Raw genomic sequence first — 14,270 nt, forward strand, 5'->3', positions numbered from 1 at the left:
CTCTCTCTCTCTCTCTCTCTCTCTCTCTCTCTCTCTCTCTCTCTCTCTTTCTCTCTCTCTCTCTCTCTCCCCCTCCCTCTTTTTCTATAATTAACAAATGCACACGTGGAATAGCATAAATAAATACGATTCTTATCGAGTATGAGACTAGATGAGACGTTCAAAATACAATATTTTTCTGTTGGTTCTGACATTACCAAACACTTCCTCCTTAAGAGAACCCCACACGGAGAAAAATAATTTGCTGGCCCAGCAAATTTTCTGCTGGTCTAGCTAAATCTTTTCGTTATTATATGGACAGCAAAAAGATTTGTTAAGAGTACTATTTGCTGGATATAATTTGTTGAATCTACAAATTATTTTGTTATAAGAATCATGATAGATTTATATAAACAGTTGCAGTTTTGCTCCGATAACAAATAAATTTGCTAAGAATACGTTATTTTGCATCAATAGTAAAATAAAGTGATTCTTAGGACAAATATACTCAATAAATTTTTTCTATCCTGGCAACGAAACTACTTCTGCTCTGATAACGAATAATTTGTAAAATCAGTTACGTCAACTAAATTTTTTTGATGTCACGAATATGCAGTAGCAACGACGATTTTGCTAAAGGAGCAAAATTATTTTTCTCCGTGCAAAAAAGTCGCAAACGAGTCGATTCGCCATAGGCAGAAATATCTCATGTGCACTTAGATTGTATGATTTAATCGCGGCAAAAGAAGGAATGATAATAAAACTCTATTCTCGCGACATATACTGCCTGAAACGATTAACGGAGCGTCTCTTTAAAGATCCACTTCCACTTTCTGGCCGCAAACATGTGGACGTTCCTCGAGTTTTCGCGCGGCGTGACTTCGCTCGCGAAAACGGCTCACAAAACATCAAAGCGTGAGATTAACGTACGCGCGACAGTCGCGGATTATACGGAGAGCTGGGTTGGCGAAAACGAGCCAGACGACTGCGCGCGGGTTTATACCTCCTCGTTGGGACTGACACATTCGGTGCACACGCCGTATGTATCCGGCGCACGTACGTTTATGCTGTCGTGAGCGAGCGCCAACTCGAGTGCCGCCGACTCGAAATAGTCCCCGGGCGAGCAAACACGAACCCAGGAACACGTGGATCCTCGTCGACGATCGAGGACATCGAGCGCGGATAATCGACTGCTACCGGATTATAATCTGCCTGTGTGTTATGTGAGACGAGTTAACGACAAAATTTACTGAACATTCCGCCGAGGCTGTGCGTTCGCGGATATTTTCTTGGAAGCTGTGGAATAAATCGTAGAATAAGTAGACACAAACATAAGATGCCTATTTTGCAACAAGGACAAAGTTATACAATGTTTTAAAGTTTCGACCGACAAGAAAGACGAGATTGCGTGAAATGTTACTTTCCTGAATTTCTCACGTCTTATCGTTCCCCTTGAGCGCAGAAATAAAGCCGCGCAACTTCGATTTCTTTCGAAATAAATTTGAGATAAATTCGACGCACAGGCATCTTCCTGAGACAAAGAGGAAGGGAGTCTCTTCCATTCGCGGGGGAATGCGGTTACGGCGTTGCGGTGCGGAACGCGTCGATATTAATTTCGGCGAACCCGCGTAGGGATAGAAATTCGCACAAAGCTCAGCACTCGCGGGCACGCTCTAAATCAGCGTTAAGAAAGCTGTATAAAGCCGCCGTAACGTGTACCGTAATCGGCTGCTCTTTGTAAGCGCCTAATTAATGGTGATGCAACCTAATTCCAGGCTTTGCTCTTAACGCGCGCATACCACACCGAGCCAGTCATGCCGGGCGTACAATTGGCGCCTTTTGTAGCAGCAGTGCCGCAAAAGTTATGCGAAAGATTAATACCTTCGTGGCGTGCTCGTACGTTAATTTGTATTAACCCGCGGACAACGTGTCCTCCAAACGGAGAATCATTCTCGCCATTGTATTGCACCCTTCGTTTTATCCACGTTTTATCGCTGCGTTTCGCGCGTCGTATTCTCGCTGCGCGAAATCGCGAAATGTGCTCGGTGTGGGTAGTGCACTTCAACTTTCTCTCTTTGAATCACGCGGTGACGTTTCGCCGAAAGCTTTCAACGTACCCGCGTAGAAAGAAAGAGAGAGAGAAAGAGAGAGATGTGTGCTATTTCGTCATTTCCTCCTGAAGAAACGTAGAAGCGCGGACGAAACTCGGACATCTCCTTTGCGTGTTCTCGCGTTATATGAATGAGCGAGCGGCTGGTAAAAAGGTTGTTCTTTGGACCGTCGACTGTTACTACATCCACCAGCCCCGCTACCCCGATGTCGGATGAAGATCCAACGACGGGCATTAAAATTTCCAAGTGACGTGCGCGTGATGGATCGCGATGCTCGAATGAACGAGCCCGTTGTGCGGCCGCCTGACATTACGAACGCGCTCCATCCCCGTGGAGAACCTGACGCGTCATTGTTGCGATTCCCGGATAAGCGACGTGAAAGCGCGGTCCGTGGAAAATCGCCTTTCCGAAAAGCCCGACGAAAACTCTCGTCACGCTTCAGCGGCGAAATTCCGTGTGCGCGTGGAAAAAAAAAGAAAAAGGAGAAAGGAAGAGATGAAATAATCATCACGCCGACATGTACAATAATTTATTTATTTTTGCGTTCACGTGAAAAAAATTAAAGAAAAAATATTCACTTTTACACTTGTATATGCATTCATTTACATTTACGCGACATATTTGATTGCGTTCATAGCGCGAACGTGTACACTGATGTCGTTCACACAGGATACATAACGAGATATATGTAGGGCGTTCAGAAATCGGCGATACATTTCCAGGATGATAGATTCTTCGACACAGTAAACCGATAACCGACCGGAGTAAACCGATTTGCATTTAACGTTTTCCGGTAAATAACCCCGTGTTTGAATTATTGGCAGTTTTCGCGGTTCGTTGCATGCGCGCGATAAAATCCTTTGTGTACGAAACCGCATTTTTTTCACCCTCGCGTCATCCGTATCGCTTTACGCGCGAGCCCACTCGATTAAATCGCACTCCGGATTCCGCGCCGCGCCACGTCGACGCACGATGGTACACGCCGTTGTAACTTAACCCTCCGTGTGCGCGCGCGCGCGAACCGAAACGGTGTTTCAACTCCCCGAAATCATCGTTTTGAAATACTAGCTCGGCCCAGGGTGGTTTCGCTCCAACGAGAACGTCACGGCGGTGGTTTCCGGGCGAAACCACCAGGGTTCGTAACTAAGCCGTAACAGCATTGGGATTAAATGGAGAAAGCGAGCACGAAGATCAAATAAAAAAGAATAATACATGCGGAAACGAAAGAGAAAGAGAAATAGAAAGAAGGGAGAGGTTAAGTTATTTTGACAGAATATTAATATGAAAAAGATAGGGACAAAAAGAGACATCCGCAGGGAATGAAACTTGGAAGATCCTTTTTCGAGTAGAATAAAATTCAAACGGATAAATCGTTTCAGTCCGATATTAATAGAACAAAAAAGGAGGCAGAAATAAAAAATTAAATATCCTGAGTGAGGGAGAACCTGGCGAAGGATCGTTTTATTTTGCAAAGTGGAACAAATTCAAGCGAATAAATTTCATTTTAATGGAGAATTAGTTAAAAAAAAAGAATTATTGCATAACGAAGAATAATGCGCTTCGAGTGAGAGACTGGAAGGGAGGGGAAGGCAACTGTTCATTTTTCAAGTGGACGAACGCCGCTTTGTTTGGCGAACCCATGCCCATTACCGAAACACCCGGGTGTATACACACCCTCATTCACCTCTGCGCGCTTTCTCGCATCAAGTACGGTGATATCGCGACACCGCGCGATAAAGTCGTCTGCTCTTCCTTTGTCCTGTCCTTTGCGGAGCAAGTTCGTTTCCATATCGCATATATTACGAGCGCGCATCTCAAAGACGCGAACGAGCCTCGGTGAGCGTACATGTCTTCAATATAACAGCGAAAACGCGACGCAGAAAAGGACGCGAGGTTATTAGTCACGTTTATGGACTCCTTGTCCGATGAGCGCGATTCCGCGATGAGAATCGATTTGCGGCAGGAACCACCGCGCAGGAACGATAGGGCGAGGGGAAGGGCAAGGAAGGATAAAGCATGTCGCGCTTATCGCGAGGCTACCGGCGATGGGAAGGTGGAGAAGAGATGCTACTTCGTGTCCGACTCCGCAGATGTTGCGAAGACCATACCGAGCTGTAACACCGTTCGAGCTCATCGCTCTCGCTCTCGCTATTATTAAACTCATTATTAAGCAACGAGTAGAGAGAGAGAGAAAGAGAGAGAGAAAGAGAGAACTAGATAGAACTAACAAGTATATTTATCCAAAAGTTACACTCCGATTTCTTTCTAATTTAGCACAAATGTAGAAGTACAAAAAATAACTAGGCCATATTTTTTCATTTTGATTCACTTTGAGTTTCACGGGCAGTTTATAGTTTTTTAATGTTCTCACTCCTATCATAAACAAGTGTAACAAAAATGCATAAGAAATAAAGTTGAATACAAGATATAGGCGTTTTTGGTTTGCTGATTATGAATATGAAGTCAAATGTGTAAAATTATTTGTATAAATAATAAAATATTTAAACAAAACATGTAAAAAATAAAAAAAAAATATTTATACAAATAATTTCTCGGTTTGGCCGAGATTCGAACCATTTTTGACTAATTTAGCACAGATTTGAAATATTTCAGTTGGAATCTCGGCTAAAGAAATGGTTCGTGTCTCAGCTATGCCCATTTTGTTAAAATTTTAATTAAAATTTGCCGATTTCTCTCAGTTCGGTCGAACCAGTTTTGACTAATTTAACACAGATTCGAAATATTTCGGCTGAAATCTCAGCTAAAGAAAGATTATTTAACTATATCTTGTATTCAATTTTATTTCTTATGCATTTTTGTTGTACTTGTTGATGATAGGGGTGAGAACATTAAAAAGCTATAAATTGCCCGTGAATCTCAAAGTAGGCCAAAATAAAAAAATATAACTTAAATATTTTTTGTGCTTCTACATTTGTGCTAAATTAGAAAGAAATAGGAGTGTAACTTTTGGATAGGTTTACTTGTAAAATAGAAACTGAAAGCTACTAAGATCTCTCTGAGACAATGATATTAGTGTTGCTAATGTTATTAAACTAAATACGTTATTAAACGTTTGGGATACGCTCATATTTCAGCTTTCCGAGTTAACCTTAGAGCGAACGCATGGGTGACGCATCTACCACCTTTCGCTTTCGCGATATCTCTTGTTATCGGTCGATAAAACTCGCCATTCAGGAGACTTCTCCTCTCGAATCAAGCTTGCAACGTCACGTTCTCGGCGAACAGCACGGCCGAAAAGTTTGCCCAAGAAGATTTGACAAGTATCGTTGCCGGACGTCTCGTTCGGGGATTACAGAATCGATCGAGCTGTATCGGACGAGAAGCTTGATGTACACGAGCGGAAAACACGATTCGATTATCATGATCTCTCTTCTCTCGTCCATCCTAATTCTCTCTATAAGCGCCAGAATTTTTCGCTGCAGAAATCTCATGAATATTTCCGCCTAGAAACACGCGCTCATATATACTAGCAGGATCGAGACGCGAAATCCTTTATTGGACGACGTTCTGATCAAAGTCTCGAATTCTGAAACTCCCTCCGAAACGCTGACTCGATTGCCTAGCAAAAGTCTTGCTAATTGGAGGGCTCACCGGAACGCGTTTGAATCGTCCGCTGCAAATTAAGCTGGCGTACGTTCAAACAAACGCGGATTCGCAAAAAAAAGGAAAAAAAGAAAGAAAAAAAGGAAAGAAAGAAAAAAAGAGAGAGGGAGAAAAAGGGAAAATCGCGTCGGGTATTTTCCCTGATTTTTGCGAGTTAAGCTCCCAACTGGCGAGGCTCCGTTCCCGAAAAGGGTCGATTTTTGCAAGATGAAAAATTGCAAATCTTCCCTACCAAGTTACAAAATATTATAAGCAATTGTTAAACATCTCCCACTTTCTTTTTGTAATCACCATAACATGTAAATATATATGTCGAAATGCTATACTACATAAATACTGCAATACGTTCCCCTTCATTTCTTAAACCTGATCTTTATGCTTTCTGTTTCTTTTTTTTAATTTTTCTCTGACTTAAATTTTAAGTCTTCAACCAGAAAAAGGCAGAGAACGAAAAATAGAGAGCAAAAGGCACATTACAGATCTGAAAGAGAATACACCCTAGAACTATCGCGGCGAACTCGTCACCCTCATCTCTCCAGAATACCTCCACCTTTCGTTTTCGCTCGAACTGTCAGCGATCCGGTACAAGTCGTCGAGTGAACAGATGCCTGCGATGTCTCGACGGCGAAGAGAGAGAGAGAGAGAGAGAGAGAGAGAGAGAGAGAGAGAGAGAGACAGAGACAGAGACAGAGAGAGAGAGGAACACGAAGAAGCGACGTCAGTCAACGTCGTCGGCCTGTCGCAAGATCGGGCCGCGCGAGAAACTGACGCCGAAAAGTTAGTCGAGCGCGTTAGTCGATAGTCTGCAACTGCGAAACCTATTAGGCTCGAAGTGCCGCGATTCTCTCCTCTCTTCTCTCTTCCTGTCTTCTTCTCTCGACCTCTCGGCCCTCTCTCTCTCTCTCTCTCTCTCTCTCTCTCTCTCTCTCTGTCCCCTCCTCGCCGTTCCTCTCTGCGGCTGGATGCGCAGTCGTTGGCGAAGTTTACGCCACGCCGGTTATCAATGGCAGTCGCGAGGCTGCCGCATTATGAACTTATCACGGAGACAGTCGCGGACAACTTCGCCATTAAAGTTCCAGCGCGAGCAGTGTTACTGACTCTCCTCCGTTCTCTCGTGTCCTGTTCTCTCTTCTACCACTTCCCCCAGCCCTCTGGCTCTTCGTCCTCTTCCTCCACTTCGCCGTCGGGCCATCCGCTTCACGGGAGCGATACGCTGTTCCTACCCGCCGCCGCGGGGATCCCCGGTGAACAATGGCAGGGACAAACGCGGGCTGCAGCAGCCTAATCTGGTTTCAGACCGTGACGGAGCTAACTGTCCGAGAGAATCGGGAGGAGCTACTTTTCAATATTAAAGTGGGAGGCTCCTATAACTCTGGAGAGTTCTTAATCTTGAAATTTTTTTTATCTTACAGTCCTCTTCGCGACTTCCTCTCCCGATTTGCCGATAGATTATCGAAAGCAAAAAATTGCAGTTTAGCAAATTACGTCACAATATAAGAGTCGGGGATCATAAGAGCTCAATTTACAAAGTGTCGGTAAGATAATCGGGTCGAATTTTTTTTCCATGTAATGTTTGCGTTACTTAAACACGTTTTCATAATCGATAAGCCGAAATTCAATGAAATAAATATCAAATAACAGATTTATTAGAAGAAGCGGAATTGCGCACAGGGATTTTTATTGTCATCAAGTCTCTGATCTCTGTCTCTGTTCTTTGTCTCTGTCTCTGCTCTGTCTCTGCTTTCTGTCTCTGCTCTGTGTCTCTGCTCTCTGTCTCTATTCTCTGTCTCTGTTTCTCTCTCTTTTGGTCTACTAGGGTTCCTTTGAGTTCGCCATGTCGCCTGGAGGTCGATAAAAAGCCATTTTAATTGGCTGGGAATCATGAAAACCCTGCGACGATTTTTCAGCTTTGTCGCTACCTCCTGGAGCGTTAAGCGTCGATATAAACGCGATATTACCGTATCGCGTTCGCACGTTTTAATCCTTTATTACGCGCCACACAATCAAAGAAATCGTCGACACGGTTTTTGTTATTTATTATCCACGCCGCTCGTGGATCTATACTGCGAACGAAAACCTCTGCGATTCTTCTTTCATTCGTTAATTAATTTCGTTTTTTCTTCTTCTTTTCAGGTAATTTCATCATCGGTTACTTTCTATGTGCAGAATACAGCCAAGGAGAGAATAGCAATGTTGGTATGTTTACTTTAATCGAAAGTGTGCTTGTTTCCAACTTTGCTCGATAATAGGATAATATTAATTATATTATTCTGCTATATTTTAATATTACAATTAATTATTATATAAATAATAATAGTGTAACTAGTTAAATAAATAAATAATTAATTTAATTAATTAAATGCGGATATAATAAAAAAATATTTGGAAATTCATTTGTGGGATATAAAGGTCATTCACAGAAATAAACTTTACATCCTGCAAATAAATTTTTGAGTATCTTTTTCAGTATATAATCTAACTAACGAATATTCAACAGAATACCGTTTTAATTATCGTAAACATTTAGCACATAAAGCCCCGAATTTCTCTGTTCTGTACGCAGTACAGAATAGGAAATTATCCGTGCAGAAATGTAACTAGCCAACCTGATCCAACCTGATCAAAAGCTAGTAGCTAGCTAGTGCAGGTTAGATTAAATTTTTTAGTTCGTTACTAATTCGTTACTGGTTGATTGTTCACTGCAATATTGAATCGGATTTGTGGTCTAACCGTTGCCTAGCTATTACATATCAAATATGATAGAGTAGATGGCGCTGTCTAAAACATATAATGTAGCTATTAAACCATCACTAACGTTAAAAAAAATTAGGTAGCAAATCAATATTGACTAGTATTGATCAGACAAAAATTAGACACCGATTAGACACCGACAAGGTTTAATTTCTGCTAGAGTATGCAGCATATAAGTCACTTTTTTATAATCTTTGTCAACTATCATGAAAAGTTTCGATTTTATGTGAAAGCGATTCGCGACGCATAATCTCTCGTTACTGGCTAAATGGGAAATTAGCGGGTTAAACTGCCTGGCTTATTATGTCGACGCAGAAATCGCATTCTCTCTTTCGTCGCGATTCGCCGAGATCTCTTCTCACACCCGCGCGCGGAAAACGGAGACTAATTAAAAACTTGGAGCCGCGGAATGAAACTCGGCGTGTTTCTGGACACTCTGTGCTTCTTCTCCACCTTCTGCACCATCGCCACGCTGCCGGAAAGGCGCGACTTAATTAACTTGTGCGAAGAATGACTCGCACTCTATCCCCGTGGTACTCTTAATATATCTTTCGCCGCATTTTAACTTCGTACTCGTGGGAGATACTCCGCGAAAAGTCGCGCTTTCGCGCGATTTATGTATTCCCGGCGCTTTTCGACTTCTCTAATTGATGCAATTACGATCGCTTGTCTTTCGCATAGCACGTGCTCGCATACTAAAGGGCTATTTCGCCTATTCACTCCCGCCTATTCTCGTCGCGGCGATATTTTACCTAAAACGAAAATTTCTCCGACGAATGAGCAACGCGCGAAATAATTCGCACGACAAGACGAGAGCGAAATCCGTGGCAAGACCGCGCTCTCTCTTTCTCTCTTCATTTCCGTTTCGCAAAAGTAATTCAGAACTTTAGAATTTTTGCGCAAATAAATCTCGACAGGGCTCTCAGTGCATTGTGTAAAATTAAGACATTCAAAAAGAGAATACCGAATATTTCAAATATCTTCCTTAATATTTAACACACGAACATATTTATTTTATCCTTTATATTTGATTTGATTACAAGTTTAGTTTTCATGATTATTCAAAAGACTGTTCAATAGACTGTTCTAATTGTTTCAAGCTGCGTGCAAAGTGCTTTATTATAGCGGCACACTTAGAACCCATAGATACTTTTCTATATGACTGCCTTATAAAGAAAGAAACTTCAGTTACGACGAAGATTACATTCTGCCGACGCGTCCGGCATATTTTATACGTCAAACTTTATCATACCATGTTCGTGGTTTCGCTCCTTTTTCTTTACACTCGCGAAACTCCTTTCTACTTCGTACATGATTTTCATCGAAAGATTTTAACATCCTGCTTTCCCCGCGGATTTCGATCCCCGTCGACTATATTCTACGATCGATCCGAGAAAGAAGGAAGGGAACGTTCGAAAAATTGCGAGGGCGGAAATACGATTGTGCGAAGGGGGAGGGAAGCGTTAGAGGGAAGGCGAGAAGCCGGATTTCGCATCGGGAACCAATATCGGAAAAGCGGTGAGTTTTCCGGTATCAGCTGCGAACAACAGCTCCTAATAAAATGGGATATAATCTCGATACGCCGTAAAGTTAGTCGCCCTACATATTCGCCGACCATAGGCGAAATCAAAACCTGCAGACATTACTATCTCGTGCTAACCCCGAATGAATAACAAATATCCCCTTAGAGGGATGATTTCCTTTCGAGCGCACGAGGGTGTCGCGTATCGCATCGTTCGCAGCCGAGAATCGTTTCTAATCGCTTCGTAAATCGCATATGGAAAATCTATCGGAAAAATGGCGGAATAATATTCAGTTCTCTTCCCCATTTGCCTGAGCACGATAGTATCGAAAATATTTGAAGACAATATCGTATAATTTGATTGGAAAGTAACTTAAAAAGAGAAAATTTCGAATAATTCCAAACCCATGAATTTAAAATTTATATATTATTAGACAAAATATAATTATAATCTTGTTTATATATATATACAGGGTGTCCCGAAGTCCCATGATGACCCTTGGTGAGAACGTAGAACGGATTGAGGTGAGCAAGAAAGTCCTGTGCCGTTTTGCGATATTCGCAATAGTTTTTGAGAAATTAATTATTTTGTCTCAACAAATCAGCGTACAGAAAGCGGCAGCGGAAAGAAAGATGCCTTCGGCCGACGTGCGACCGTGACACTCGCGAATCGTATCTCGCCGCATCCCTCCGCCCATAGCTACGAGACATAGACTCGCTATGTCTCGTAGCTATGGGCGGAGGGATGCGGCGAGATACGATTCGCGAGTGTCACGGTCGCACGTCGGCCGAAGGCATCTTTCTTTCCGCTGCCGCTTTCTGTACGCTGATTTGTTGAGACAAAATAATTAATTTCTCAAAAACTATTGCGAATATCGCAAAACGGCACAGGACTTTCTTGCTCACCTCAATCCGTTCTACGTTCTCACCAAGGGTCATCATGGGACTTCGGGACACCCTGTATATATATCTTCGTCATCTCTCTCTCTCTCTCTCTCTCTCTCTCTCTCTCTCTCTCTCTCTCTCTCTCTCTTTTCTCTCTCCTAATTCGAAATTCGACACATTTTCAATAGCTTCACGGTGAAGTTTCATTTAGTTCCACATAATAAGATTTACTCGCCTAGATCCAGGTTATCGGTTATCGGTCAAGAAAGTTATACACTATAACGTCGGAAAACACGGGGCTCTTGCGTGCTTGGCGAGCCAAAGTCCGAACAACTTTATCTCGGATAAAGCGCGCGGTTACATACGCTTCGTGATGCGTGCCGCGTCGATTTCTTCCTGTCGGTCCGCCGCCATGGTGTATAATAGCAACACGCAATTCCAACCAAACTTCTGCTAATCTCCGGCCAATTAAGCACGCAAACTGCATTACCATGGCGTGGCGTGCGTCGCTCCCGCGACTCATATTTCTCTCTCTTTCATTTTCTCTCTTTCTTTCTCTGTTTTTCTCCCTCTCAAACAAACGATATCAGTCAGATTTTGATCAGTTTCCCCGAAATCAATTGACACTTTGTCGGTCAATTCGTTAGAAAGTCGCATTCCTGTCAAATAATTTGCTTGGCAACCAAGACTTTGTTAAAACTAAAGGAAAATGTTTTGACTATTTAACACATCTGCTCGATCGTTTTTGCAAATCGTTTTATATTTTTTATTTCTACGTATTTTACAAGTATTTCCAACGTGTGTATTTTGTTGTTTTTGACATCATAAATCAATTACGGACATGATTCACAGCACGACGGCGATAACAAGTGTTATTTTCAAAAATCTCAGTGGTACTCACGCAAACTTGATTCAAGCGTCGCTCATTCCCGCATATTTTTTCCCCTTGCGGTTGGATCGTCTTCCGCGAATAAGCCATCGTGTGTTACACCGCCACGGAGCGACGGCTGTTAGTGACAGCATCATCGTCGACGAAAAACGTGTCGACGCGGATGCGAATTAGCTCGCGGTTCCATTTCGCAGAACGAGTCTTCTCTTCGCGCATGTGCCGGCGACAGGGATGGCGGCAATTTTTTCCGGTCTTTTATACTGACAACGCGATCGTCGGAGACGCGTAGATAACTTTTTTTCTCCAAACCACACATTCGACCGCGCGAAAATCGTGAGTGTCAAGTTGTTGGTCGGATTACGCGAATATCGTGAAGCGTGTACTCACACGCCGCTAAAAGAACAGAAAAAGGCGAGGAAGAAAAGCAAGAGAAACGGATCTTTGCCGCTATTCCAATAGAATAACTTAGTAGCCTCGTTTATCCTTCCGCTCGAGCTCGCCGGCTCGGCCCGCTTCGTTTGTTCTCGAGCGCGGCGAGCGATTAATTAACGAGCGCTCGACAAACGATCGAAGTGCCGTGTAGACTACGACTACGACGACGAGGAGGACGAGAGGACACAGCGGACAAGAAGGACGAAGGGGAAGCGGCATCGCGAGGGCGTCGCTCAGACTGTGTGTACCCGGGCATCTGTCCCGCGCCTAATTAAACCCGAGTTGAATCATTACTGCGACTACTGGGGAGCCTAGAACGGGCTTCTGCCGACAGGATAATGCTGTCTCTGAGCGCCGCTCGCAGTTCATTCAGGATGATCCTCGGCGCAGCCGTTTCACCATCGAAGCTACTAACGGGAGAATTGGGCGGTACGAGTTAACGATACAAGTTCCCGAACCCTATGATTTCAAATAAATATGGTTGTTTGGATTATATTTCTTTTCTTAACACGACCTCTCTCGTGCATAGAAATCTATACAGTATTTCAGTAAAAAATTGGATTTTCGAAAAATTCCGAATATTTTCTGTCGTCGAATAATTAAAGTCTTTCTTCTAGTAGACTATCATATTAAGATTTTTTATTGAGAAACAGAGAATCCTGGTAATCTAAATTAGCATTTCGGAATGCTTCATTAAAAATTTGTTTATTCAACCAAATTCTTTTCCTGTGAAGAAAAATAACCTGCAAAGAAAAATAACCAATTGTTTTTCTTAGCAGAACAGTGATATTTTTCTCAGTGCATAGTCGCGGGAGTCCAGCATACTAATCCGCTTAGTGTTCGTCAACTAACAGTTGGCTCACATAAATTAACATCTCGTCTTCGCGTGTTGCATCATGCACGATATGTCGCTCGCTCGCATACACACACGCCTGCACACACGCGCGCGCGCGCTCACTCGCTCGATGCGTCGCGGGTCGGCGAATTATCGGCTCGCTTCTCGACGCATCTCACCTACTAAAACGCTAATTATCGCAACGCGATTGCTGACGGTCTATTCATAATCTGCGCGGGATCCTAATCGAGAGACGCGGCTGAGCTCCATTACGCGGATTATATGCACCCACTTAGAACCGAATTAGACGCTCCTCTCTCGCTCTCCTGCGCGATCACCGACGTTGATCTACGAACTGCAGTGCGCTTGGAGTCGATATATGTATCTCGCGGCTCAAACGCGACTTAATTAGACGTGCGAATGCCGCCGCCATTGCGAGTCTCTCTCTCTCTCTCTCTCTCTTTCTCTTTCGCAATACGTTCGCAATACCTGATGCCGCATGTGTACGCGAAGCGGAACGAGCGCGCGATTTAACTCACCGCCGCAATACGTAATTAACGTAACGCTGAACCCGCTGAATAGGGAATAAAGGCCATCACAAAATTCCGTAAGAACTTAAAACGTAAGCGTAAAGAAATCGACCAATCCCAATCGAGCACTCGGCTCTTCGTAACCCCTCCATTATTACGAAGAGCCGATTGGGATTGGTCGATTTCCTTACGCTTACGTTTTAAATTCTTACGGAATTTTGTGTATGATGGCTTTAACCGCGCGCGACTGCGCGATTCGCGGGCTTCGTGGAAAGCCTACAAAAAATCGATTACCAATGTAATGCACCATGCATTAACTCGGATCTTAAACCTTTTAAGAAAATGGCCGCTAAGAGATGCAGCGGCGGAGGGTGGTTTGGTACATTAAAAGGTGTCCGATAGTTCATCACGAAAGGACTATCGTTTATAAGCCGAACAAGTTCATGATTCTGCTCGGTGCTGCTATATTTCATCGCTCGAAATTTAATCTTCCAGACTTACTTAATATACAGGGTGTTCAAAAAGTCCCGGACCGGTGAAATATCTCGAAAACTAAGCATTTTAGAAAAAAATGTTTCAGATAAAAGTTGTGGTGTTTAAAAAGATGTATTTACTGATCACATCAGTTTGACCTTGGGTTGCGTAGCGAAGGTCAGGTCAAGGTCACATTAATTTTTTTAAATGGAACACCCCATTTTTCATTGCATATTCT

General features: G+C 43.1%; 1 protein-coding gene across 3 annotated transcripts in view; it reads left to right on the forward strand.

Moving 5' to 3' along the window:
• Positions 1-14,270, forward strand: part of LOC116848033 (CCR4-NOT transcription complex subunit 6-like) — a 688,139-nt gene that overhangs the window by 453,087 nt on the left and 220,782 nt on the right. For all 3 annotated transcript variants that reach the window (XM_032823744.1, XM_032823743.1, XM_032823745.1), the window contains one exon: positions 7,848-7,910. In XM_032823744.1, the coding sequence (XP_032679635.1) occupies positions 7,848-7,910 (63 nt within the window). The remainder of the gene's footprint in view (positions 1-7,847; positions 7,911-14,270) is intronic.

The sequence above is a fragment of the Odontomachus brunneus genome, unplaced genomic scaffold (genome assembly GCF_010583005.1).
Source record: "Odontomachus brunneus isolate Ranch 3 - 2012 unplaced genomic scaffold, Obru_v1 Obru_scaffold_087, whole genome shotgun sequence".
NCBI classification, from domain to species: domain Eukaryota; kingdom Metazoa; phylum Arthropoda; class Insecta; order Hymenoptera; family Formicidae; genus Odontomachus; species Odontomachus brunneus.